The following is a 25140-nucleotide window of genomic DNA, read 5'->3' on the forward strand; positions in this document are numbered from 1 at the left end:
TTCATTGCAACATTCAAGTGCAGGCAGCTATGCAAGGCAACATTAGGGTGCAAGATTCAGGAAAACTTTGGGAATTTGTCAAATTTTGGGGATTTTCAGAATTTGGGGATTTTTCAAAAATTGCACAATTGCATTTACAGGACACAGAAAACTGGGGCTTTCGTGAAGTCATTGCTTAATCGCAAAATTGAAGCTCATTGGTACACAATTTTTTGGGGCTTTTGTCAATTATGTGCAATTGACACTTAAATTAGCCCATTGGTGCTCAAAAATTTTGGGATTTTTAGCATTGCAACTTGAAATTTGGGACAATATTTGCATAGGACATTGTGGTTGCCTGGCATTGCACTTCGGTGCATTTTGGATTTTGCCCACAGGTGCTTTTTACAACATATTTGGTGGCACATGTTTGCATATCTCTTGGTGAAGAGATTTGAGCAAATGGTTATAAATACGACCGACATATTCGAGGTTTTGTCCCAAGAGGACAAATTGGATGGTAGTAATTACTCCCTATGGAGTTTCATGGTCTGAAATCTACTTGTGGCCAAAGGATTATGGGGTTGTGTCAGGTGAAGATGTACGCGCTGTTGACATAGCAGCTAACACGCCTGGCCGTGGTGCTCAACAAGCAGCAACACCCACTCCTCCCTCACAAGGGCAAAAAAGATGGGATACTCGAGATTCCCAAGCGATGGCTTTGATTGCTTTGTTAGTAAAGTGATCAATCATACCGCATATTCGGTCTTGCAAGACCTCAGGGCGAGCTTGGGATGTACTTGAAACCATGTATTAGGCAAAGAATGAGGCCAGGGTTGCATTTCTAAAAAAAGAGCTTGAGAACTTGGACATGAATGAAGGTGATAGTATGGCTGATCATCTTACGAAGATCCAGGATCTTCCGGAGCAGCTGCTCAACATTGATGAGGTCATTTCCGAAAAAGAGTTAGTTTCCAGAACACTATCATCTTTGCCAAAAACCTACTTGAATTTCCACACATCGCTCACTCTATGTAGAGTAACCCCGAACCAATCTACGGGAGGAGCAGAATCCGAAGAACAAATCTTCCAACATGCATGGTGATGGGCTTTTGCTGCCCAAGACAAGGGCAAGGGAAAAGCCAAAGGTTGATTTGGGACAGCCTTCACAAAAGGCCAAAAATGATGCAGGCAAGCCCAAAAAGAAGGGCAAATGTCACTACTGCAAGAAGCCAAGTCATTACTTAAGAGTGCAAAAAGAGGCTTGCAAAGGGGAAGAAAAAGGAAAGCGGCATGGCTGTAGATTCTTCTTCATCACCCACAGGGAAAGATGATGCATCAGTAAATCTTGTGTTGGATGAGTGGACTTTCACCACTTGCAGTTATGATGCATCTTTGGAGTATATGTCTCTCAGTCTCAATGAAACACTCGACACATGGTATTTTGACAGTGGTGCTTCTAAACACATCACCTCATGGAGGGATTTGTTTAAGAGGCTGCCCCAAAAGGCAAGCGGGTAACATGTGTAACCAATTCTTCTTATCCAGCTCCTCAGGGTGTTAGTGAGGTGATCCTCACAACAACAGATGGTGCAGACTTACGTCTTTCAGATGTATTGTATGTGCCGGGGATTAAGAAGAACTTGTTGTCCATCTCCTCTTTTGCCAAAAGAGGATATGCAATCAACTTCGAGGACGACAGATGCAGAGTGAAAGACTGTGAAGGTGGCTATGCATTGGTCACTTCCAGCACATTGTACCATGGGTTATATCAGCTTGACAGGTTTGATAGGAGAGAGCATGATGCTCATGTGGTTACCACTCTTACACCTGCCATGCACGGCATGTGAATTATGGCAGTTTGATGCTATTGCAAAGGCATAATATGGTACAGGATATGCCTCATGTAGAGCTGTCACCAAAACATGTATGTGAAGGGTGCATTTTGGGTAAGATGCACAGAAATGCATTCCCAAAAGATGGATCAACAAGGGCTGTCCGAAAATTATAGCTTGTGCACAGTGATGTGTGTGGTCCTACGAGGACACCATCTTTTGGAAAGCATCTATACTTTGTAACCTTTATTGATTACTACTCCACATTTGCATGGGTGTATCCTTTGAAGGCCAAATTTGATGTATTTGCATGTTTTTAGCATTTTGTGGCACAAGCTGAAAATTGCACAGGTTGCAAAGTGCAAACCCTCTGTACAGATTGAGGGGGGAGATACATGTCCATTGCTTTCAAAGCATTTATGGCAGAGAAAGGCACAAAGCATCAATGCACGATGCCATATTCTCCTCAGCAAAATGATGTTGCTAAGAGAAAGAATAGGTCTTTGATGGAAATGGCTAGATGCATGGTTAAAGGCAAAGGATTGCCTCACAAATTCTGGATGGAGGCAATAATTTGTGCTACACATGTGTTGAACAAATGCCCTACCAAAGCATTGAAAACCATCACCCCATATGAGGCATGGCATGAAAGGAAACCTAAAGTTGATCACTTTAGAGTTTTTGGATGTATAGCATATGCACATGTACCTCAGCAGTTGAGAGGTAAGCTTGATGACAAAGCTACTAAGTGCATATTTGTGGGTTATAACAGTGGCAGTAAAGGCTACCGTCTGTTTAATCCTTCCACATAAAGAATTTTGGACAGCAGAGATGTTGTATTTGCTGAAAATTCAGACCAGCCATTGGCTGAATTTTTTGGACAGCTACCTTTGGGCCTACATAACATGTTTGAAGGACTTCTCCCTTTGGGAATTGACGGCTCTACAGATCAGCCCATCAACTTTGCCCAATGGACAGCATTTGGGTACTCCAAATCAACCCATGAATGAGCTCATTACACCTCAAAATGTGGAGGCAGCAGTGGAGCAAGAGCGGACAGCAACTGAGGAGGCTAGAGTTGTGCCTCGTTGGCTGCTCCGTACTTTACAAGAGAGCAAACTTGCAGCTCCACTTGGAAGCAGGATACGGGCTGGTTCACATAATGCAAGAGAACAAGCAGATGTTGCTTGCATGAGTACACTTTGTGATGTAGATGAGCCAGATTCATTTGAAGAGGCTCATGAAGATGAGCATTGGATGCAAACCATGCAAAATGAGATGGATTCTATCCATGAAAATAGCACTTGGGATTTGGTAGACTTGCATGCTGGCAAGAAGCCCATTGGCAAAACGTGGGTTTACAAATTAAAAAGAAAGTCTGATGGTACCATTGACAAGTACAAGGCCAGGCTAGTAGCCAAAGAATATGCCAAGCAAAAAGGCATTGACTATGATGAGACTTTCACACCCATTTCTCGTATGGCCACAATTAGATGTGTTGTTGCATTGGTTGCCCATCATGGATGGAAAGTGCATCAATTGGACATAAAATCAGTTTTTTTCTCAATGGGGATTTGCAGGAAGAAGTGTATGTAAATCAACCCATTGGTTTTGTGTTGCATGGTCAAGAAAACAAAGTATGCAAGCTTCGAAAAGCGCTTTATGGTCTCAAACAAGCTCCTCGAGCTTGGTATGAGAAGATCCATACTTATTTGACCACGCAGGGATTTTGTAATAGTCCAACGGAGAGCATCCTCTATGTGAAAGAGGATCATGGTACTTTGATTATGCTCATTTTTTATGTGGATGACATCTCTAAAAGGCCTTGCCTCTCTAAAAGGCAGATCTCTATGTGGACATAGCTCCATCAAGAGAGACCAAGGCAATGCTGGTCCGGACAATCAATGATCATAGAGAGTGGGCAAAATCTGTCTCTCAAGAAGCAGTGGAATCTCCCCCAAATCTCATAGTATACCGGGCATCTACAGATAAAGTGCTTGCTAATTTTGACCTATAGAGAGAAAATCTATGTCCTCCCATGCAATACCCAATGTCCTTCCTGTCTTCACTCTCGAGTGGCATCTGCTTGATCACAATCCTGCATGGCATGTGACATGTGTCTTTGAAGGTATCCATGCTTCTAAATGAAGCCATCCTCTGTCCCCAACAGAAAATGGTCCCAATAGAGCTGCATCTTTGGGGATAGCTGTGGTGGTGTCAATTATGTAAGAGAGTGTAGACAGAGGAGGTCGGTATGGATGAGTGGGTTAATAGAGCCTAGAGATAGTAGGGGGTGCGTCCAGACTAAAGTGGAAAGGTGGCAGATGGTCCATCTGGAGCCAGTAGGAGAGGGACCACAAGGTAACCTTGGCATACCAGATCGTGTCATGTCCGTGCTCTTTTAGTTGCTCAGACAACTCCAGTGCAACCCTGGGGACTCTATCTGTCCAGGGTGTAGACGCGGTTTGTCACTATCTTGAAGAATGCATCTATTACCAAGGCTGCTGCACCAAATTCTGCTAGTAAGATGAATGCGGTAGCAATGGTTTACTCCGAATCATGTGGGACAACATCGGCACCTATAGTCTCCCAATCCTCCACTCCAAGATCCGGCCCCCAAAAGGGTACCCCATACATCACTGCAGGAGTCACAAGTGTATCAAAAAGCCACCCCTTATCACTAGGTTCCTGGAAGTGTACCTGGAAACACTCTCTAGGAGAGCCAGAGCAGCATATCCCCTTGTCAGCCAGCTTTGGGTTGTTGGCCCATTGTAAAGATCAGGTGAGTGAATACAGCCCCCAATTATACATGGGATCTGGCACCATCCACAGACTCTCCTAAAAATGTGAAGTGATACATGGAGACCACTGGATGTGATGTCAAAGATCGTAACCTTGGTCTTGCCCAGGTTCATTGTAAGATCAAGTGCTCACAAAAAGTCTGCAAGGCATCCAGTCTCTGCAACCCCTTTGCTGAATCTGAAATAAGCACTGTATCATCTGCAACTTAAGGCCTTAGAAGAAAGACACAACATGTAGCTGTGCATAACGGAGATAAATGAGAACGCAATGCTGCCACTGAAGTATCATCGCATGAGTGTCCTCACACTCCCACCACACAACTAGCCAATAGTCAAACCACATTAGCGTGCCTACTCACCACCCATCTTGGACATGACACATATGGTGCAAGTGTTATGGTGGACTAATAATTGGCTTTTTGGCGGCTAATTGAGGTCTATCCTAGCAGATGTACCATTGTGATGCTTGGAGGCTGAAGCCTTGGCTGTTTTTCTGTTATGCTGCTGAGTTTGGGTAGTTTTTGGGGGCTGATTGAGATCTATCCTAGCAGATGTACCATTGTGATGCTTGTAGGCTGAAGCCTTGGCTGTTTTGCTGTTATGCTGCTGAGTTTGGGTAGTTTTTGGTCTGTTGTATGGAGACCCTGGCCAATAAGGGGACGTGTAAAAATCTATAAAATCCGAGAACAGCAAGTGCAAGATTCTTGACCTCAAGAGTCAAATCCTTGGATTTGCTTGATTGATTGTTTGAGAAGCCACGCTTCTGCAAGATTTCAGCTACAGCAGTTTCCTTGCCTAGTGTCCTAGTTATTGCTTGTTTATATATCTTTCTAGGCCGAAGTTTCAAACAAATGAAGTTAAAAGTTCTCAAATGCATGCTGAAAATACTTACAAGCAAATTCTGTTTTGCTCGTGTTAATGCAACATACATTAGCCTCCTCTGCAAGGGAAAAAAGAACAATTGTCATTTTCACATTAAAGATGTCAGCCCATCCTTTTGTTCAATAATTCTTCAAATTACATCACATTTCAAAAGGATCTTTCCACCACAAATAATGCTCATACAATAGAGATGAAAAGATGACTATACTGCTGAGTTGCTTGTACGGAAAATGGATAAACCTAACACCTATGGGCTAGCATTGACAGCTGCAATAGGAACATGTTGTAAACGCACACCTCTCCTTGCTGAAGATGATGGGAAAGGCTTCTTGCAATGCTTGTGTAGCTGTTTAATGAAAGGAGGCCCCAATATACAGCTCGGCCAGGCCTGCTCCTATCTGACCTTGATGGCCTGCCTCAAATGGGAAGCTGGCCTAGACACCCTCCCCTAAGGAGCTTTTACACCATTCTTACATCCTTCAATCAAGTGTTCCCTAATGGGATCACCTTTTGGGGTGAAACCATGATCTCTTAGGCATCCAGGTTGCTCAACTTCAGCAAACTTCATAAATCATGTTCTTACATATGTGAGCTTACACACACCTGGGAAGGTATACCAATCTCTAATCCCCCTCCTCTCTCAATATTTACTCAAAGGTTAGTAAAGTATATTTGATAACATCTTCTCATCTTGGGAAGCTGTGGAGTGGGCTATATCTAGCCAACAACCCCTTGCCATCCTCCTGTTGGACTTTGAAAAAGAAAATGAGGACACATTCAGAGAGCCTACTCTTTGATCTCATTGGGACGCTTATGGTATCACACCTAGCATTCAAAGGACTTTTTGTAGGAGGTTGTGGTACTATTATAGGAGGACACAAATATCCTCCTTTATTTGGTTTCCTTGTCTTGGTGGCCTTGCCACCAACCAGTAGAGATCAGTTGTCGGTGTTAGCCCAGCATGCCCGAGATGTGCAGGAGCTTCACAGACAGTTTACCATTGCTTATGGGAGTGCAAGCATAGAGGATTTGGACTCCGATAGCACATCTCCTTGGAAGGACGAGGAAGGATGCTCACATTTCTTTTGATGCTATCATTTGGCTGACACAGTCAAGCCCACTGCTCAGGTATGAGGGGAATGTCATGGATCTGGTCATTATGGGGTTTTCTCAGCAGTGCCCCTTCAAGACATGCTGGAGTTAGGATACCACCCCCCAACATAGACGTTGGACATCGCATGGGAGATTATTGACAGTACTACAGAGCCGAGCACATTTGGAAGGCTAGATGCACAAGGCCATCGAGGGCGATTTGGTTTATGAGTTAGAGTGCATTTGCAGGATTTGGAGTGATATCATCCACACCCTCATCATAGTTGTCAGGTACGATACTATACCGTTCGTACGATACAATACTGTACGGGAAAATACAATACGATATAAAAAATTTTCTTATCGTACAATAAAATACGGTGTCTTAAGCAAAAAAAGACCATTACCTCCCCAATTTTTTTATTTTTTTATTTTTAAAAAACCTGTACGAGTACGTACGGTATTCCGTACGATAAGCCGTCGTACGCCGTACGGAAACAACCCTGACCCTCATGGCAGCTTGGGCCAGAATGTAGGGATGTTCAAGGGCTACAGACAAGCGCGGCCAATTTCAGAGAGTGGGATTATGGCCTCTTTTTCAACTCCCACTCATATGGGACCTTGTTGGTAGGACTTTGTTTGGTTTGAAATCTCCCTCTTGTATATTTTTTCATACTTACTACTAGAACAAGCGCGGCCAATTTCAGAGAGTGGGATTATGGCCTCTTTTTCAACTCCCACTCATATGGGACCTTGTTGGTAGGACTTTGTTTGGTTTGAAATCTCCCTCTTGTATATTTTTTCATACTTACTACTAGAAGTCTCTTTTCCGGGAAAAAAGAAAGCATTATGACAAAGTGCAACTGAGTGGACACCCCCATGGAAGATGCAGAGTTGTCCACATAAGACGCTTCTCCACAGCACTCAGCAATAATTGTTTTTGGTAAAAGCTTTCCAATCTTAGACATACGCTTTGTTTAGCTTATTTTGGGAAAAACATGCGCAATTTTGGAGTCCTGCAATACTCAAGAAGCTACAATTCTGTCTCAAACTCTCTCTCTCATGCAGTCAACAGTCACTAACATCAGAGCAAGGTGTTAAAGCTTTAGAGGGAGCAACAAAGCCTTCAAAGATATATGGTGATTGTGGGTGCTCCTCGTAAGTCAATGTACCAAGTGGCTGGAGCAGGCAGAGAAGCCTGTACAAGCTACCACATTTATTGCTTCTCTGTTCAAACAGCAGTAACTGTGTGACGTTTAGGTGCATCTCTTTTTGCAGCAGTCACAGGAGCAATCAAGCATATCTATCTTCGCACAGCAATTCTTCTCAACGTTTCTCAGCTAAACAACATATAGATCGAGGAGAAGGCATGCAGAGCATCGCAGCGAAGATTCTATAGAGTGCCCTATTCTTGCAATTTTACAATATCCTCCAAAATTTTTCATTAAACCTCTTTAAGAGGTGGTTCACATGCAAGATAGTTCTTGGTGCATTGAAGTAACTCCCAGCTTCTAGTGATGATATTCTTAGCAAAACGATCATATACAAGCTTCATTTCCGACTTTATTTTCGTCCATTGGCTTGCTCTTTGAAATCCTCTCCAACTTCCTACCATCCCCTCAAGTCTCGTGGACTTATTTCTCAACTTGAAGAAGGTATATTTCCATGGACTTATGTGCTTCTGTTCGCCAGAATACTCTTCTTGCAAGTATCATGGCACGAGAAAGCGAACGTTGCAGTGCTATTCTTTAGGACAACAAGCTTGATGGGAGGAACTATTCCTTATGGTCTTCTATGCTTAAAAGCATATTGATCAGTAAAGGTCTTTGGGATCTCGTTAGTGGGGATGAGGTAAGGCATTCGAGGGTGGAGGAATCAATTGGCAGAAATAGGTTGGAAAGTTGGGGCAATTATCAGAAATTGGGGAAGTTGAGCACGAGGAAAGGAAATGGGGGGCAAGCAGGCAGCAACCAGCAGGCCTACAAGAGGGTGAACAAAATACGAGGGCGAGCAGAAATAATTGGGAAGGTGAGCAGGAGATGGGGGGACAACCAGGAAATGGCCGAGAAAAGGAGAGGAGCAGGGGGCCGAGTAGGAGTGAGTCTAGTAGAGTCAAGCTTACACGACCCCGCAGTATGGGGTTCCGCTGTGCTGCCCGTCTAGGATTTTGTCACCATGCCTGCCTTCTTTTGAATGTGCTGCTAGTTGGTGCTCTCACAAGTGGGCCGCCAGCATGGTCTGTGTTCGTGGGTGTTGTAAGCTTGACTCTACTCGACTCCCTGTTGAGAGAACGAAAGAGGGAGTAGAGAGAATGAAAGCACGCAGGATGGCCACGACGGCCATGCAACCCCACAGAGCACTCCATCCCTTACACCACTCACCCGTAAGAGGGTGTTGTAAGCTTGACTCTACTCGACTCCCTGTCACTCACCCGTAAGAGGGTGTTGTAAGCTTGACTCTACTCGACTCCCTGTTGAGAGAACGAAAGAGGGAGTAGAGAGAATAAAAGCACGCAGGATGGCCACCACGGCACCCCACAGAGCACTCCATCCCTTACACCACTCATCCGTAAGAGGAGGTTGAAGCGAGGAGGGGTGCCTAACCCTCATACTAAGGGTTTTAACCCTTTCATATTGCATGTGGGATAACTCAATCCACGTGGCAGCTGGAGAGGACAGTTCCAATACCCTCTTAGCATGGAACTTGATGGCTTGGCTCAAAGGCACAACAACAGCTTACGCTCAGAGCCGAGAGAGGCTTGGCTATGGCTGCAATGGCTTGGCTCAGCCCAGAAGCTTGTACACACAAGCAGGAGTAAATGACGACCTAGAGCACCTGCTGGGATCGCGCACGACGGCCACCATGGCCATGCCACCCCACAGAGCCCTCATCCCTTACGCCACTCACCCGTAAAGGGTGTTGGAGGGATGAGGGGGGCCTGAGGGTCCGTTGACCCTTATACTAAGGGTTTTAACCCTTTCATATTGCACATGGGATAACTCAATCCATGTGGCAGCTGGAGAAGACGGCTCTTCCAACACTCCCTCCACCTGACTCCTACTTGACCCTGTAGCCACCAAGGGTGCCCACACCGCAACAGTGTCACACTGTTACACTGCCACAGTTGATCAACTCTTACGAACCATCAAGAAGCAGCGGTGCACACATCAGGATTGAAGGCACCACACTGACACTCCAACGGCATCTCTGGGGGATAGGAGATTCTCCCAAAGGGCACCGCTCTGAGGGCATCTTCTAAAGATAGAGGATGCCACCGACTCAACCTCAGGCCATCCTTCATCCTTCATCCTACATCCTCACCCATCATCGGACATCCTTCATACCACTTGGTACCCTGTGTTCTACAGTTACTTGTCATCAGCTTGAGTTGTGTGTCATCCTCTTCACTATGACCTCTACTGAGTGTGCACGGTACAGAGAAGGACGTGTATCAGTGTTCTTGGAGTTCCTACACCTCCTCCTTGCCAACCCACTCCTCAGGTGACCTACCTTCCACCACTCATCCCTAATCCTCCTACACTAGCCACCATGCCAGCAACCCCCATGAACCATCCTACTCGCCCTCCCCAACCCTGCAATCGCCCTGTCCTCTGCTACAAATGTGGAGAATATGTTCACTAGCAAAGTCGTTGCAAAGTCGTTGAAGGTGCTCTGCCCTGAAGACATTGTCCCGAATCCAAAGATCATTATACCCCCGATTGCCCCAAACAATGGGCATCCACTTCCTTCAACTTCACACTTCCATTCCCAACCACCCACTTAGTCTCTGTAGGACATCCTCCATCCACTTGCCCCCCTCCCTCTCCCACCCTTGGTGCGTCACCCACAACACCTACTCATGAGCATCCACCATCCGCCATAGTGGTCACTCACAAAGGAAGGCATGCCTAAAGAGCAACAAGAGGATGAGCCCAACGGTAACACTCCTCCACTCCCCTCCACAGTCATAGATCAGTCCTTGCAAGACTTCAAGGACCTCCACAACAGTGTCAGACAAACCACCTACCCCCTTCCTCCCACATTCCAAACCACAGCTTACACCTTTCTCCATGGAGGATCTACTCGCGGAAAATACAATGTCGGTGAACCTCTTTGATCTTCTCCGGATTAGCCCTAGTATCCAACAATATCTCATTACACTACTGGAGCAACTCAATGGTACTTCCACCAATTCAAGTGGTGGATAGTATGGTGGGTTTCCCCTTCCCTCAGGTGTTGCTGGTTGCATGGGTATCAGCCGTACCAGTCCCTCCCTTACAGACTACCGAAGCCCCCACCTCTCAGTGGAGATAATGGTACCCCACTTTCTGGGGCAATCATCGACAATGGCTCTAGGATAACCTCATGCCAGAATTCCCACTTCATGCATAGGTCTCAAGGTGACGCGACCAACCCACTTTTGTGTTCGGATGGCTGACCAACGGGAGGTTATCTCCATTGGCCTAGTAGGTGTCATTGTAGTTATCCAAAGGATTCCATTCCTATTGGACTTTGTGGTGATCCGGCTTCTTGAAGTCAGAGGGGCCTACTCATTACTCATTGGTCATCCATTGCTTCAGAGTACAAGTGTTCTACACAATTGGGATTTCGACCGATTGTGGATTCCTCAAGAGCATGGTCCACAGGAGCTCAAATTCGAGGAAGGTTTGGACCAAGGGATCTGTGGTGCCACAATAGCCCCCACTTCATCTCCCAAAACTAGCAAGCAGCACCACCAAAAGTGTCTAAGGACACATCAACTTTTCCAGTGGGAGAGTGTCCTAAGTCCTTGACGGAAGACCACTATGGCACCTTCCCAATTTACCACTAGCCGGCCCAGAACCCCACTCTCCTCTCCACCAAAGCAACTGAGATAGGGGAACTGCTTAACGTTCCATCTTGCCAAGACCTCGTGTCATCCAAGAATTCAATCTCAGCACTTCCGAGGAGCCTCATCCCATCCTATTGGCATCTTGGATGTGGGACTACCCCACCCTACTTGAGCAAGCTACCGCCTTCTTCCAATCTTATAAGGATGTCTTCGCTTGGACATTCAAGGACTTCTTAGAAGGTGTTCTAACCGACATTGATGTCCACACCATACCTCTTCAAGAGGTCACTCGACCCGTTCGTGGGCGGGCCTACACTCTCAACCCAAAGTATGTAGAGGCTATCAAGGTGGAGCTGGAAAAGATAGAGGACGTCCAAATCATCTCCTAAGTGGAACACTCCGAATGGCTTTTCCCCATGGTCCTCTCTCCCAAGAAGAAGACAAACAAGATATGTGTCTGTGTGGCCTTCCGGTCTCTAAACAAAGCAACCATCAAGGATGGATTGCACCTTCCATTCATGGATCGGGTTTTAGAGGATGTTGCCAAGCATGCCCTTTACAGCTTATGGATGGGTTTAGTGGATACAACCAAGTTGCTATCCACCCAGACAACTGTGCCAAGACAACTTTCGTTCACACAATGGGGTACCTACATCTACAACAAGACACCAGAACTAAGCGGGAAGGCTTGGCTATAGTCTAATGCTTGCCAAAAGTTCTGAGTCCTGACACATCTCTTGGGCTCTCACTTCATCGTCATCTCGAACCACCATGCTCTCAAGTATCTTCTCAATAAACCCCAGCTGGCTAGTCGTGTTTGGTGGTGGTTGCTACTCTTCCAAGAATGACTTTGAGATCCTCCTTCGACCGAACAAACATCACGTCATGGCGGACCACCTTTCCTGCATCGACACTGGGGAGCTGCAATAGGTATTGATGATGACCTTCCTGATAGTGTTCTTTTCAAAGTTGATGCCGCCCTGGACTGGTATGGGGATGTCCTTGCTTTGTTTTCCACAAGACGCTTTCCAGTTGACGCTAGCCCCAAGGACAAGCACCGGCTTCTAGTAAAGAGCCGACCCTTCCAAATCATAGCTGGCCAACTCTACAAGGCTGGTCATGATGGTGTTTTACACAGGTGCGTCAGTCCTCATGAAGTACCCCACCTAGTCGAAGATGCCACTCTAGCCCTGGTGGTGTTCACTATCCCGGCCACATCTAGGGCGACCTTTTGTTCCAACATGGCCTGTGGTGGCCCACCATGTTGAAAGATTCTATTCAATTTGCCAAATCTTGTGATACTTGCCAACAGTCGGCGGGCCCAAACCCACCCGCCAATCCCACCGGCCCCTCCAAATCTCCCTTACTTGATCCCCCTTCGAGAAATGGGGCGTTGGTTTCGTGGGGCCCATCGACCCAATGCCACACCCGAGCTAGAGCAGATACATTCTCGTCCCACCGATTACGTGACCAAGTGGGCGGAAGCCCAAGCCACCAAGGATTGCACAGCCAACACAGTTCTTATATGAGCACATCATCGTCCGCTTTGGTTTCCCCTAGCAAGGCACCAGTTGACAGAGGCTCCCACTTCGTCAATGAAGTCATCACCACCTTACTGAGCAGCTTTAAGATCTTCCACCGCAAGTCATGTGCTTATTACTAGCAGGCCAATGGGCAAGCAAAAAGCACAAACAAAGTGCTATGTCGCTTACTCCGCAAGACATGCCATCAACACCCCAGTCATTGGTCGGAGGCCCTCCTCCGCACCTTGTGGGCTTACATAACCGCCTTCAAACACCACAGTCGCTTTCTGTTGGTTCACGGCTTGGAGGCCGTTCTGCCCTTTGAATTCAACCAGGGGTCATGCCGAGTAGGGACCACCTACCAGGATGATACTTACCACACTGGTTTGGTACTCCGTCTCACCATCCTGGATGAAGCCAGGGCATTGGCAAACCAGGTGGAACAAAATAGCCAGAAGGCATGGCATGACCGCCATATCAGGAAGCCCCTGTTCTCCAGGAAGTCCAACTAGTCTTGGTGTACCAAGCCCGTTATTTGAAAAAAACAGGCAAAGAAGCTCATCCCAACTTGGGAAGAACCATTCCTCATCCACCAAATTCTTCCTCACAGCATCGTGCAACTCCACACTTTCGATGGCTTGCTTCTCCCACTGGTTAACGGCTCCAAGATCAAGGCTTATCGCCCCCAAAGCCTCCCCTGCAGCCTTTTCCACCCCTTTCCCCAAGCCCCCAAAAAACGAAAGAAGAAGAAGAAGAAGAGAGAAGCCCCAAAAGAAAAAAATCCCCAACTACTCCACCCAACCGTGCTCCGCCAAGCCCACCCATCTCTCTCACTTCTCAATAGTAATCATTCCTTGTTGTGCTGAGGTGACGTACCAGGTGCCCCTTATAACACAGGTGCCTGCCACGCCACGCCTCAACCTCTTACGACTCATCAAGCCCACCACCTCCTCCTCACGACTCGACAACCCCTAACTGCAACTGCTCAACCCCTACTAGAAGATGACAAGAGCCCCACACCGTGCTCGAGACAACTACTACCACAATTGGTGACGGCTCCATCAATTATGTGTGTTCACTTGAGGATCGCCACACCAATCAACAGTGGCTCTATTGCTTGCCTCGCCATAGTTGTTATGAGGCGCACCTCTAACAGTTCAAGGCATTTGACTCCTTGATCGAGGCATCCACATTTGACTCCTCTCTCTCATGTACCCCATTTTGACTAGTAGCATTAGCTTCCCACTCTCCCTAGTTGCTACTTCCGGATGCTCCCTACTGATGTATTGTAGGGCTAGATACTTACCTTCAAATCTTTCTTTTCTTTTCCAGACAGTGTATCAGATGTCACATGGTTGTAACTTTGGTCTCATAGGTCACTTTGGCCTTTTGAAGACGTTAATATAACATTTCATTTCATTTCTCTCTCTCTCTCTCTCTGGCAGAACCTATGGCAGCTCTATACATGAGAGACATGGATATCACCTACATAGCCTCTTCCACCGAAGATGCTATACTACAGAGATCACTTCATGAGTATCACTGATGATGGATTTATAGAGAGGCCTAGATACATGGAGGGCTTTTTACCACACGGCTCCCGAGTAGCTATTGGTCAGCTTAGAGTCTCATCACATCGATTGGAGATCGAGACTGGCAGAGCAGCACGGATCCCCTGAGAGGAGAGGGTATGCAGATTGTGTAGAGAGGAGGTGGAGAGTGAGGAGCATTATGTATGCAGATGCAGAGCATATACAGCCATCACAGAGAGATATCCCATTTTATTCAGAGAGCCGCATTCCCTACGCCAGATCTTTGAGGTAGCAGACCACCGCATACTAGGGAGATTCATTCTAGACATACAGCGTCACAGAGAGACATCATTACAGGCTCAGACAGCTCCAGAGGGGGGACAACAGACAGATTACTACATTTTTTCAGAGATCCACCCCACTCCCAGCCCCTACACACCAGGGAATTACTCTCCAGAGAGCAGAGACACTCAGAGCCCGTAGGAGAAAGAGGAGACCTGGCTTTCGGACACCACGCCTATACCAGAGAGAGATGACAGAGATCAGAGCTCAGTTTCACAGAGAGGGTGCGGAGCGACTGGCTCGCTTCAGAGCAGACCCAGGCATGTTCTTCAGGGAGCTCTGGACACCCCCTTCATTGATGTATACCATTCTATACCCCAGTATGGTACAGGATGGAGCTAGCTAGGTTGCATATCATGATTGTATACTCCATGCATATAGCTTTGCATTCTCCTAGTAGTAGAGCTCCATCACCTCCCCCACTCATTGTACTTATTGCACACCCAGACTCAGCTTTTTTAGTTCAGCACTTTTTCATTTTGTTGGGATGACAGAGGATACCCCACACAGGTACACTGATTTGTCTCATAGGCCGAGTTCGGTCTTTTGGAAGACGTTAATAAAATCTTTCTTTCTTTCTTTCTCTCTCTCTCTCTCTCTCATTTGCTCTCAGCCGCACAGAGCGGAACAGGGTTATCAGGAAGGCCCTGTCATTTGCTCTCAGCCACACAAAGCGGAACAAGGTTATCAGGAAGGACATTGTCAGACTGGATACTCAAAGGACATGGAGTTCACCTAGTCGTCCACTGGGGACAAAGATTGCCTTCTACAGAGATCACCTCCTATGCCTGACAGAGGATGGGTTCATCATCCGTCCACGCTACATGGATGTGCGATCGGCCAGATCCGCACCTCGTCCCACCAGCTGAGAGTGGAGACTGCCAGACATGGGCCTAGGGCGGCCGCACCAGAGGACACGATATGCCAGCTCTGTCACACGGAGCCCGAGACAGAGGACCATTACATATGCCGATGCCCTGTGTACTATGAGATTCGGGGGAGGTTCCACTGCCTCTTCCGAGCTAGGTTCGGACCACGTTCCAGATCATGGACTTCTCGGATCAGAGATCCTGGGACTTTTTCTTCTAGAGCTCCGTAGACATGAGTCCTTAGTGAGATCCAAATCAGTTGTACTTGCTCGAGGACTAGCACAAAGAGCTCTCACTGACTTCTTCCATACCAACACTCCGAGGGCCGATCCACCCATCATACCCAGACCACAGGCTAGTGTAGGAGCTCGGCCGAGAGGTGTGACACTCGACAGAGCCATTGAGTTATGCAGAGCTCGACGCCCCAGACCCCATGGCCCTCGCCCACGGCCATGCCACCACACGAAGATCCAGGCCATCATCTCCCATCATCGCAGGACCTTCTCGCACTAGCTCAATTTTACCACCTTGAGCACCATGTCACAATGGCCCATGAGGGATGTATTAGGGTGATATGAGAGCTCTCTGCTCATGTACCTAGATCAGATTTTAAAGTTCTACATTTTTGTTGTCTTTCTTTATTACTATTTTGTACCCAGGATTATGTACCTCATGGATATGATGTAACCTTTTGGTCTCATAGGTCATTTTGGCCTTTTGAAGACGTTAATACAACTTTCTTTCTTTCTTTCTCTCATACATTCTCTCCCTCCCTCCAACCCTTCTCAAGATCCAAACACACACTAGGATGATGATGTTTTTAATACCCACTTTTGGAGCTATCTCTATACTTTACCATGTACTTTGTAGTTGGATCACCCGCCGTTACAACCTCAGCTCATAGACTTTAGAGCCTAGATAGCTTAACCTCCATTATACCCTACTCAGGTTTATCCCAGTTCATTCATTTAACTTTGTACCCTTGATGATTTATCCAAATGATGAGGATGTACTATTTTGGTCTCATAGGTCAATTTGGCCTTCTATAGACGTTTAATACAGCTTTTTTTCTTTCTTCTTTCTTTTACACACACATACTCTCTCCCTCCCTCAAGGCTCATACATACACACTCTACTCTCTCTCTCTCTCTCTCTCTCTCTCTCTCTTAACATGCTCACAATATCAGCACATTAGGAGAGATTTCAGCACCACTTTAGAAGGATACACCGACTTAGTGAATTTGCTCTCGCATGGCCAACTTGCTGCCCTTGGCATATACTTCATCAAAATTCTCAAGCACCGTGACTACCTTGTAACGCAATTGGCCACACACTAGTTCCCTCCCATGAAAGGAGGAGGCTTTGTTTACAACTTTTGTACTTACTTCGTGGGGGTCCCATGGGCCGTTTTTTCGGCCTCCCGAGGACGATAATATATTCTTCTTCTTCTTCTTCTTCTTCTTCTTCTTCTTCTTCTCTCTCTCTCTCTCTCTCTCTCTCTCTCTCTCTCTCTCTCTCTATATATATATATATATATATATATATATATATATATATATATATATATAACGTCTCTAAAAATATATATATATAATGTCTCTAAAAAATACAAGTCTTTCGAGGTGCGTACCATACCCATCTCATACCGAACGCCAACAACCTTGGGTGTGGCTATTGTTGAGAGCGCACGAGTTGCAATAGGTGGCCATCATTGACAACGAAGGACAAGCAAAAGAGGCGGCCAACCTCCAACGAAGAAGAAGAAATGCTCTAACCCCACCGCATCCTCATGACTCAGACAGACTCTTCACGGATCCTCCAACTTCCCTCTCTTCCCCCTCACGACTCAGCTAGATGTCCCTCCCACTCCCTCCCCACACTCATCTCACCCCCCCCCCCCTCTCCAATCGTCTGCAACCCCCCCCTCACACTCTTCCCAGCCCCCCCTCTCCACTCATACAACAACTCCCCCTTTAACTCGTCCAAAATCCCCCCTCTCACTCGTCCCACTCCCTCCCCTCACACTCATTCCACCCCCTCCACCTTGGTTCATCCGCCACCCCCCCCTCTCGGTTCGTCCACCAACCCCTCTCTCTCTCTCTCTCTCTCTCCCCTTTGCTCGTCCGACAACCCCCTCACTCTCGGTTCATCCGCCAACCCCTCTCTCACTCGTTCCACCTTCCCTTGGCTCGTACGACAACCCACTCCCCCTTGGGTCATCCAACAACGCTTCCCCTTGGTTTTTCTCTCCTTCCCTCATCTGACCATCACACCCCCCCCCCTAATCACTCGTCCACCAATCCACTCTCTCTCTAGGCCCCCCCCCACTCTTAATCTTTCCACCCCCCCTTCTTGACTCGGACAACCCACAACCCACCACTCACGAATTGTTGCCAGCCCCACCCCTCCACACCCCCCTCCCCCCCCCTTCTGACAAACTCCCAAACCCCCCCTCCCCCCTCTCTCTCATCTCGGATTGTCCGCCAGCTTTCCCCCTTTCCACTCGACTTCTCCGACAACCACCCAACACCCCCTCCCCCCCCCCTCGTCGACTCATCTGACAGCCACCCAAACCAACCCCCTCACAACTCGTCCATCACCATCGAGTTGTCTCGCCTGACCCATCCTCACAACTCGTCTTCCCCTTGGCCCATCCTCACGACTCCCCTGGCTTGCTCCCCTTCACTCACAACACAGCATATGGTTCCCTCCAGTACCTACCATACGTGCCCTGGTGCCTTTTGGAAGCAAGCCTGTATTCGGGTGGTGGTTGCAACAGTCGTGGTCGCATCATTATTTCTTTCTCAGGCACCTCTGCATGTTTCAAAGGCCTTCAAACCAACCGTGGTGTAGACGTGGAAGCTCTACAGTGCATAAACAGTACAAAGAAGAGTATGCTTAGACAGTGGAAGCTCTGCAGCGCATAAACAGTATAGACAAGAGTATGCTGTGCAGATGGGAGCAGAAGGTGAAGCAACCGAGAGGGTAGATCCCAAGGGGATGCAAGGGAAGCTTTATGACCTTACCATATGCTTACGTGGCTTCTTTGGGCAATACAACATTGGCATTCTAGGGATTCTTGGCAACTCCTCGACATCAGCATTACCTCTTGAGTGCATACACATGTATGCAATTATGTCAACTTGGTCGAACTTCCTCGACATCCCTATTCTACACTTGGGCATAGTACTTCAGTCACATATTAAAGTGTATTTCCATGCTTACATTGGTGTAAATTTTCATCATGTATCCAAGGTTGATGGTTGTATGGTTGGGCTTCATTTCCAAGTCAACAATATCTGTATGAGAAATTGTAGGTGCCACTGAGGTGTGGTGCATTAGTAATTTGAAGGTTGTTGGAGCCCCTGCAGTTAAGAGCAAAGCGGGCAGAATCAATGCCTTTTTTTTTTAAAAAAAATTCTCCCAGCATGCTCATTTCTTTGAAGCCATTTCTTTTCTCTCCTCACTGAAAATGGTGAGCACTCTAGTGGTGGGCGACCTATAGCCACCAAGGTGCCCACACCGCAACACTGTAGCAGTGTCAACAGTGCACACATTGAAGGCACCGCACTGTCACGCCAACAGCATCTCCCAGGGATAGGAGATTCGACCAAAGGCTGCTGCCACCGACTCAACCTCAGGCATATACGGTCCCTCGACTCATCCTGAAGGACATCCTTCATCCTCACCCAGCATCAAACATCCTTCATGCTTCGTCCTTCATACCCTGTGTTCTACAGTCACTTGTCATCAACTTGAGCTGTTTGTTGTCCTCTTCACTGTGACCTCTGCTGAGTGTGCATGGTACAGTGAAGGACATGTATCAGTGTTCTTGGAGTAGTGCAAGTATTCTTGTTCCTCTTGCAGTCTTGTCTCATGTGTTGTGTTCTGCTCCATAGTGTCTTGGGTGTTGTGCTGTGAGCATCGAGGACTCCAGACATACTGTCCAGAGAAGAGCCACCACTTATTGTGCCGGGCAACCAACCCTGCTAGAGACCCTTCTCCTCCCCGCCTCTTCTACACTCGGCCCCCTTTTCTGCCATTTCCAGCTCGCCCCCCATCTCTTGTTTGCCTTCCCGATTGTTCTTGCTCACCCTCCTTGTGTTTTGTTAGCGCCCTTTTAGGCCTGTTGGTTGCTACCCACTTGCCCCCACTTCCTTTCCTCATGCTCAACTTATCCAATTTCTGATAATCACCCCCCCTCCCCCACCAATATATGCCAATTTATAGGCTAAGGCAAGAGGAACTCTTAGATGTATGGAATTTTCTCAGAATTGGATCAGAGGTATCTCATGCTTGTATCAGGATGCTCACAGTAGTGTGCTTGCATATGGTGCTAGAGATGATCGCTTCCATATCTGTCACTCTATACGACAAGGATGCCCCTTAGCCCCCCTGTTATATCTCATTGATGCCGAGCATAGAAACATGGGACGGGGAACGGGAACGGGGATTGGGACGAGGAACGGGACGGGGACGGGGCAAAAGGCCATCCCGGGGATGGTGGAAAAAATGGCAACCTGAAAACGATTGTTTTTTTGCAATTTTTTTTAACACACTTGATTTACACTTAGAAACCAAGACATTAAGCACAAAATTGCACCAAAAAGAGGAGAAATGCATAGTCGTATTAGCAAAAAACTATAATGGGGCGCCGATGGCGTGATAAACAAAAGTGAGTGTACAATCTAAACAAAAATGCCCAATGGCATAATGAAAGGCCCAAGGAGGGTGTACACTCAAGGCAAAATGACTAAGTGCCAAGATACAAGATTGCTAGCAAAAAAGTGGGGCAAGAGTCGAGACTCGAGACTCTAGACTCAAGAGACTAGGCAAGAGGCTGAAAAGGGTGAAGATCAATCATGACCTCCTCAGTGAAGTCCTCCATAGGCTGGTCCTCAAGTGGAGGGGGAGGGGGAGGTGGGGGGGACAATGCCTCGGGCACAACCTCAAGCTCCTCTAAAATCTCGGCCCTTTGCTGATCAGAGAGATGTGGATCCTGCTGTGCCTGCTCCCATTCGGTGAAAGGATCTGCCTTCTTTGTCAAGCCCTTGCAAAGCATTCGCAAGTTGGCACTGACAAATACCAAATCATTTGCACGCTGTACACCAAGGCGGTTCCTCTTCTTAGAGGCAATGTGGCTATAAACTGACCAGAGTTGCTCTAGGCAACTGCTAGTGCAAGCCTGCGAGAGTACGCGCACAACAAATTCCTGCAACTTTGGAGTTTCCGCACCATAATCCTCCCACCAAAGTGCAGATTCTATCTTGAAGCGGTCCGCCTGTGCATCTGCCAAACCAAAAGCCCCCCCGCTTCTCTCTATAGATCTGCAATTGGTCCTTGATTGTGCGGCAATCCTCCTCACTAGTGTAAAGGCAATCCAAGGTTTGTCGAAGGCCTTTGCTCACCTCTTTGTCCTTGTGTTGCCCTTTGCCTTGAAACTCAGGATCAACAATGTAGGCAGCAGCATGGAGGGGAGAGTGGTAGGCTTGCCACCTTTTCAAACATAAGGATTTGACCTGTTTATAGTGAGGCTTGACTTTGAACATTGCTTTTAGCTTCTCTGTCATGCGATCCATTGCCTCGTACACTTTGCCAATGCATGGTTGAGTGGAATCCACTACCCTAAGGAGATCAATAATCGGTTGCGCCATCTCCACAAGCGCCTTGGCCTCCTCCCACCATGCCGCATCGTCCGCCCTTTCCCTGCAAAATTTGCCGACCGTCGTGGAAGCCTCTAAAGTGCGTGCAAACTCATCACTGAGAAAGAGTCCCCTCAATGCCCCGCTACATGTACACAAGCGGCCTAGCATGAGAAAGTTGAATGCAAACCTCGTCTCGGAATACTTAAGAAGAGAGAGGCTTGACTTCTTGGAAAACTCATGCTGCACCCTTTGATGGTTGAGGACAAAGGTCACTATTTTGTTGGCACCCTCAATGACAGGTGCAACCCAATCCAAGGCCCCTATGTCTTTGATAAGGTTGTTGAGGCAATGGGCCATGCAAAAGCACACAGTGATGCGAGGATAAGGTGCTTGGAGAATTGTCCCCGCCGCCCTATTTGCCGGTTCTCCATCCGCACATATGGCAATGACATTCTCCGCCCCCACCGTCTCTAGTGTTGTTGCCCACTCCGCAGCAAGTATCTCCGCACTCTTCCCCGTCCCGGAAGCATCATGGGAGTCGACAAAGTATGTCTCCACTCATGAGTAGGCAACAACTCCATGGATGGAGCGCTTTCTAGTGTCACTCCATCCATCAACGACGAGGGTAACACCATTTTCAGCCCATTGCTCTTTCATGTGGTTGGCCGCCACCTCCACGCTTGCCTTCTCCTTCTCAAGGAGAGAGGTGCGGATGGTCTCCGAAGAGGGAGGAACATAAGAGGGTCCATACTCCGCTATCAATTTGCACATGGTCCGAAAGTATGGAGATCTATCCAAAACACCATATGCAAAACACAAACAAAATTCAGATTTTTACCATCATTTAGTCTTTTAAGTTTGAGTCTTTAGAGCATGATATTTGAATAGTACATGAGCATAGTGCCGAGGACTTACCGTGCCGCCCGAAATGCTATGTGGTCATGAAAGAAGAATCGTGCAACCGCCATGTCCACCTCCTCATTCAATTGAGGGTTCCAATTCTCATCAAGAGTACTTTGGCGTCCCCGGGAAGCGGATGCCTCTCTTGATGAACGAGGTACATGCGGCGTTGATGTCCTCACAAAGGATGTGGGATCGACGGCCACTTGTTGAGGATTGCGTTTTGCCAACTCGGCCGCCTCATAAACCACAAGCTTTTCAAGGAGCTCCTTCTTCTTCTCGGCCGAAACCTCCTTGCAAAATTGCACTTCGTTGCCGGGCTCATGCAAGAAGTAAGCACGCACTTTGTGGGCACCGCCGGTTCGCTTGTAACCGCAAAGCTTACATACCCATGGTCTTGAACCACCCCCTTGACCGTATTGCGAGCACTCTACCTCATCCCACCAACTCCATCGATGTACGGCGGGCCTCCTTCTTCGTGATGGAGCGGGTGTTGAAGTGGTGGAGGCGGCGGCGGACCCGGGTTGAGGAGAGGAAGGGGTTTGAGAAGAGGATGCCCTAGTGATAGAGTAGAGCTTGAGAGAGAATCGGGATGCAGATGTTGGAGAAGGAGTCCCGGAACGCGTTCCCGGCGTCCCCACATCGCCGTCAGGAATCCGTCCCCGTCCCGCGGACGTCCCGCCCCCGTCCCACGCGTTCCCCGTCCCTAGGGTCCGTCCCCCCCGTCCCATGTCACTATGATGCCGAGGCTATGAGCAAGTTTCTTTGCTCTACTGCTGAAGTTTCTGGTTTGAGTCTTCCCTTCCACAGTGAGGATGAGCTTTTGGACTACTATGTTCCTCGAGGCCTCACACATGTTTATGTTCCTTTCGGATTGCTTTGGAGGTGTTTTGCTTGGCTGCAGGGGATCTCATTAATTGGCATAAGTTAGTTGGCTTTTGGATTAGTGACTCCCAAAGAGTCAATTTGGGTGCAGAGCTCGAGTTTACTTGGATTGAGAGAGGTCGTACTGCCAAATATTTGGGGTGTCAAGTTGGGGTTGATATTTTGCTTGCAGAATAGTTTGCATCACTACTCATGAGCATTAGGAAGAAACTTCTTTAATGGAGTTCTAGGAGATTGGATCTATCCTCCAAATCTTTGGTTAACCAAGTATTACTTGCCTCAGCCTGGTTCATTGCCTCTTGTTGGTGCTTTTCTCGTGGATGCAATGGCCAACTGCGGAGATTGGTCCGTAACTCTTTTTGGTCAAGGTTTGGGTGGTTCACTAGACACCCGGGGCAGAGTGGCTTGGGACACTATTATATGCCCCAAACACGGAGGGGGGCTGAAAATTGTAGATTCGGATATACAGTGCAGGGCATTGCTTTGCAAGCTAGCAGTCAGAGCATTTCTCCCAGGCCCTGAGCCTTGAAAGGATTTTTTTATGTTTCACATATTCAATTGTACACCTTGTGGTGGTGGAGATTGGATGTTCGGTTCACATTTCATTTTCACCAAGGCAGAGTATAGGCCACCTTCTTCTCCACTCATAGCTGCTATTATCAGAGACTAGTGTAGCATGAGACCTTTTTTGAGACAGGGGCTTCCTACATCAGTGGACGAGACTGATAGACAGCCCATTATGTGGAATGACCTCATTAGAGACTCCTCGGCACACTTCCACGTTTTTCTCTCTTCAAAATCGTTTTTTTTCCATCCCTCTGTATATTGTTGTAACCTTATCCCTTTATTGGCCAGACATGACGGCAGCATCATCTGGCATTACCCGCCCCCTACATTTGTAACAAAAACCTACGATGACATCTTCTCAGCATCATCACTCCGTACAATTACATTGTTATATCCATGACCAGATACTAAGCCTAGTCGTTGTCAAAGTGCTGACAAAGCACCACTTTCCCCATAAAATTCAGATATCAACATCACTGAAAGCAAAGACAAGGATCCAGGTGAGGTACTACTCAATAACCGCCTCCATCACCCTTCTTTTTAGAGAACAGGGAATCACTATCCTTGAATATTCAATTCCATTGTGACATCCACTCATCCTTTTGGGGACAAGGCAACCTGTATTTTTGCACCCTATACAACCCCTGAAGAAACCAGGCATATAAAAGTCAACCTCCAAGCCTTAGCATTTCAAGGAGGAAACACATACCTCTTCTTCAAGTGCCTCCAAGACCCAGTCCCTGCCCTTGTCTGCTGCTTTTAATGTATAGGTATCTCTTAGCACAATGATGTTGGCATTATCGGGATCATCAATCAAGAGGTTGTTCACTTCATCACTTTGTGCATCCACCGTTGCACATCCTCTATTCGATGCATGAGAACCACTATCAACAACTTGGGGAACAACTCTTTCTGCAGCACGTTCACAATCCATCAAAGGTAGGACACCTTCATTTGCCCGCACAAGAATAACAGCCGTCCACTCTAAACCCTTAGCCTGTAAAAGTATCCAATATTTTCTTTGAAATAAATACCACCGGGTGGTATACTGCTTTAATATTGTGTTGCTAGCATAAATCCAAAAACAAGCTAGGAAAAAAGATCACGACAGACCTGATGTATAGTGGAGAGAACAACTGAATCGGGAGATGCACTTCCACCTAAGCATTGAGCTTCTCCTGTGGAAATAGAGGTTTCACCACACTCCCCAAGCTCTCCATCATGCAATTTGAGGAAAACATGGTCTAAAAATGACTGCAGCCGCTTGATGTAACCATTCTGTGTTCTATCAAAATTACTTTGTGATGATGATCTATAGCTTTCTCGGAGAGACTGCCGGGCTGTTTTCTGCTGTATGAGATGCTTGTAGCTATTGGATTTTGCACCTCCTGCTTGACAAGGTTTTTGAAAATGACTAAATACCCATGGACAGTCACGTTATTTCAAGAACTTAAGAA

At 47.2% G+C, this 25140-nt stretch overlaps 1 protein-coding gene across 1 annotated transcript in view; it reads right to left on the reverse strand.

Moving 5' to 3' along the window:
• Positions 1 to 25140, reverse strand: part of LOC147637601 (uncharacterized) — a 142194-nt gene that overhangs the window by 8855 nt on the left and 108199 nt on the right. The window contains exons 10-12 of the mRNA XM_086799428.1: positions 24797 to 25071; positions 24393 to 24680; positions 5508 to 5555 (exon numbers count right to left, since the gene is read on the reverse strand). Of these exons, the coding sequence (XP_086655554.1) occupies positions 5508 to 5555; positions 24393 to 24680; positions 24797 to 25071 (611 nt within the window). The remainder of the gene's footprint in view (positions 1 to 5507; positions 5556 to 24392; positions 24681 to 24796; positions 25072 to 25140) is intronic.

The sequence above is a fragment of the Cibotium barometz genome, chromosome 6, assembly GCF_041138505.1.
Source record: "Cibotium barometz isolate CiBa-2024 chromosome 6, ASM4113850v1, whole genome shotgun sequence".
In the NCBI taxonomy this organism is placed as follows: Eukaryota; Viridiplantae; Streptophyta; class Polypodiopsida; order Cyatheales; family Cibotiaceae; genus Cibotium; species Cibotium barometz.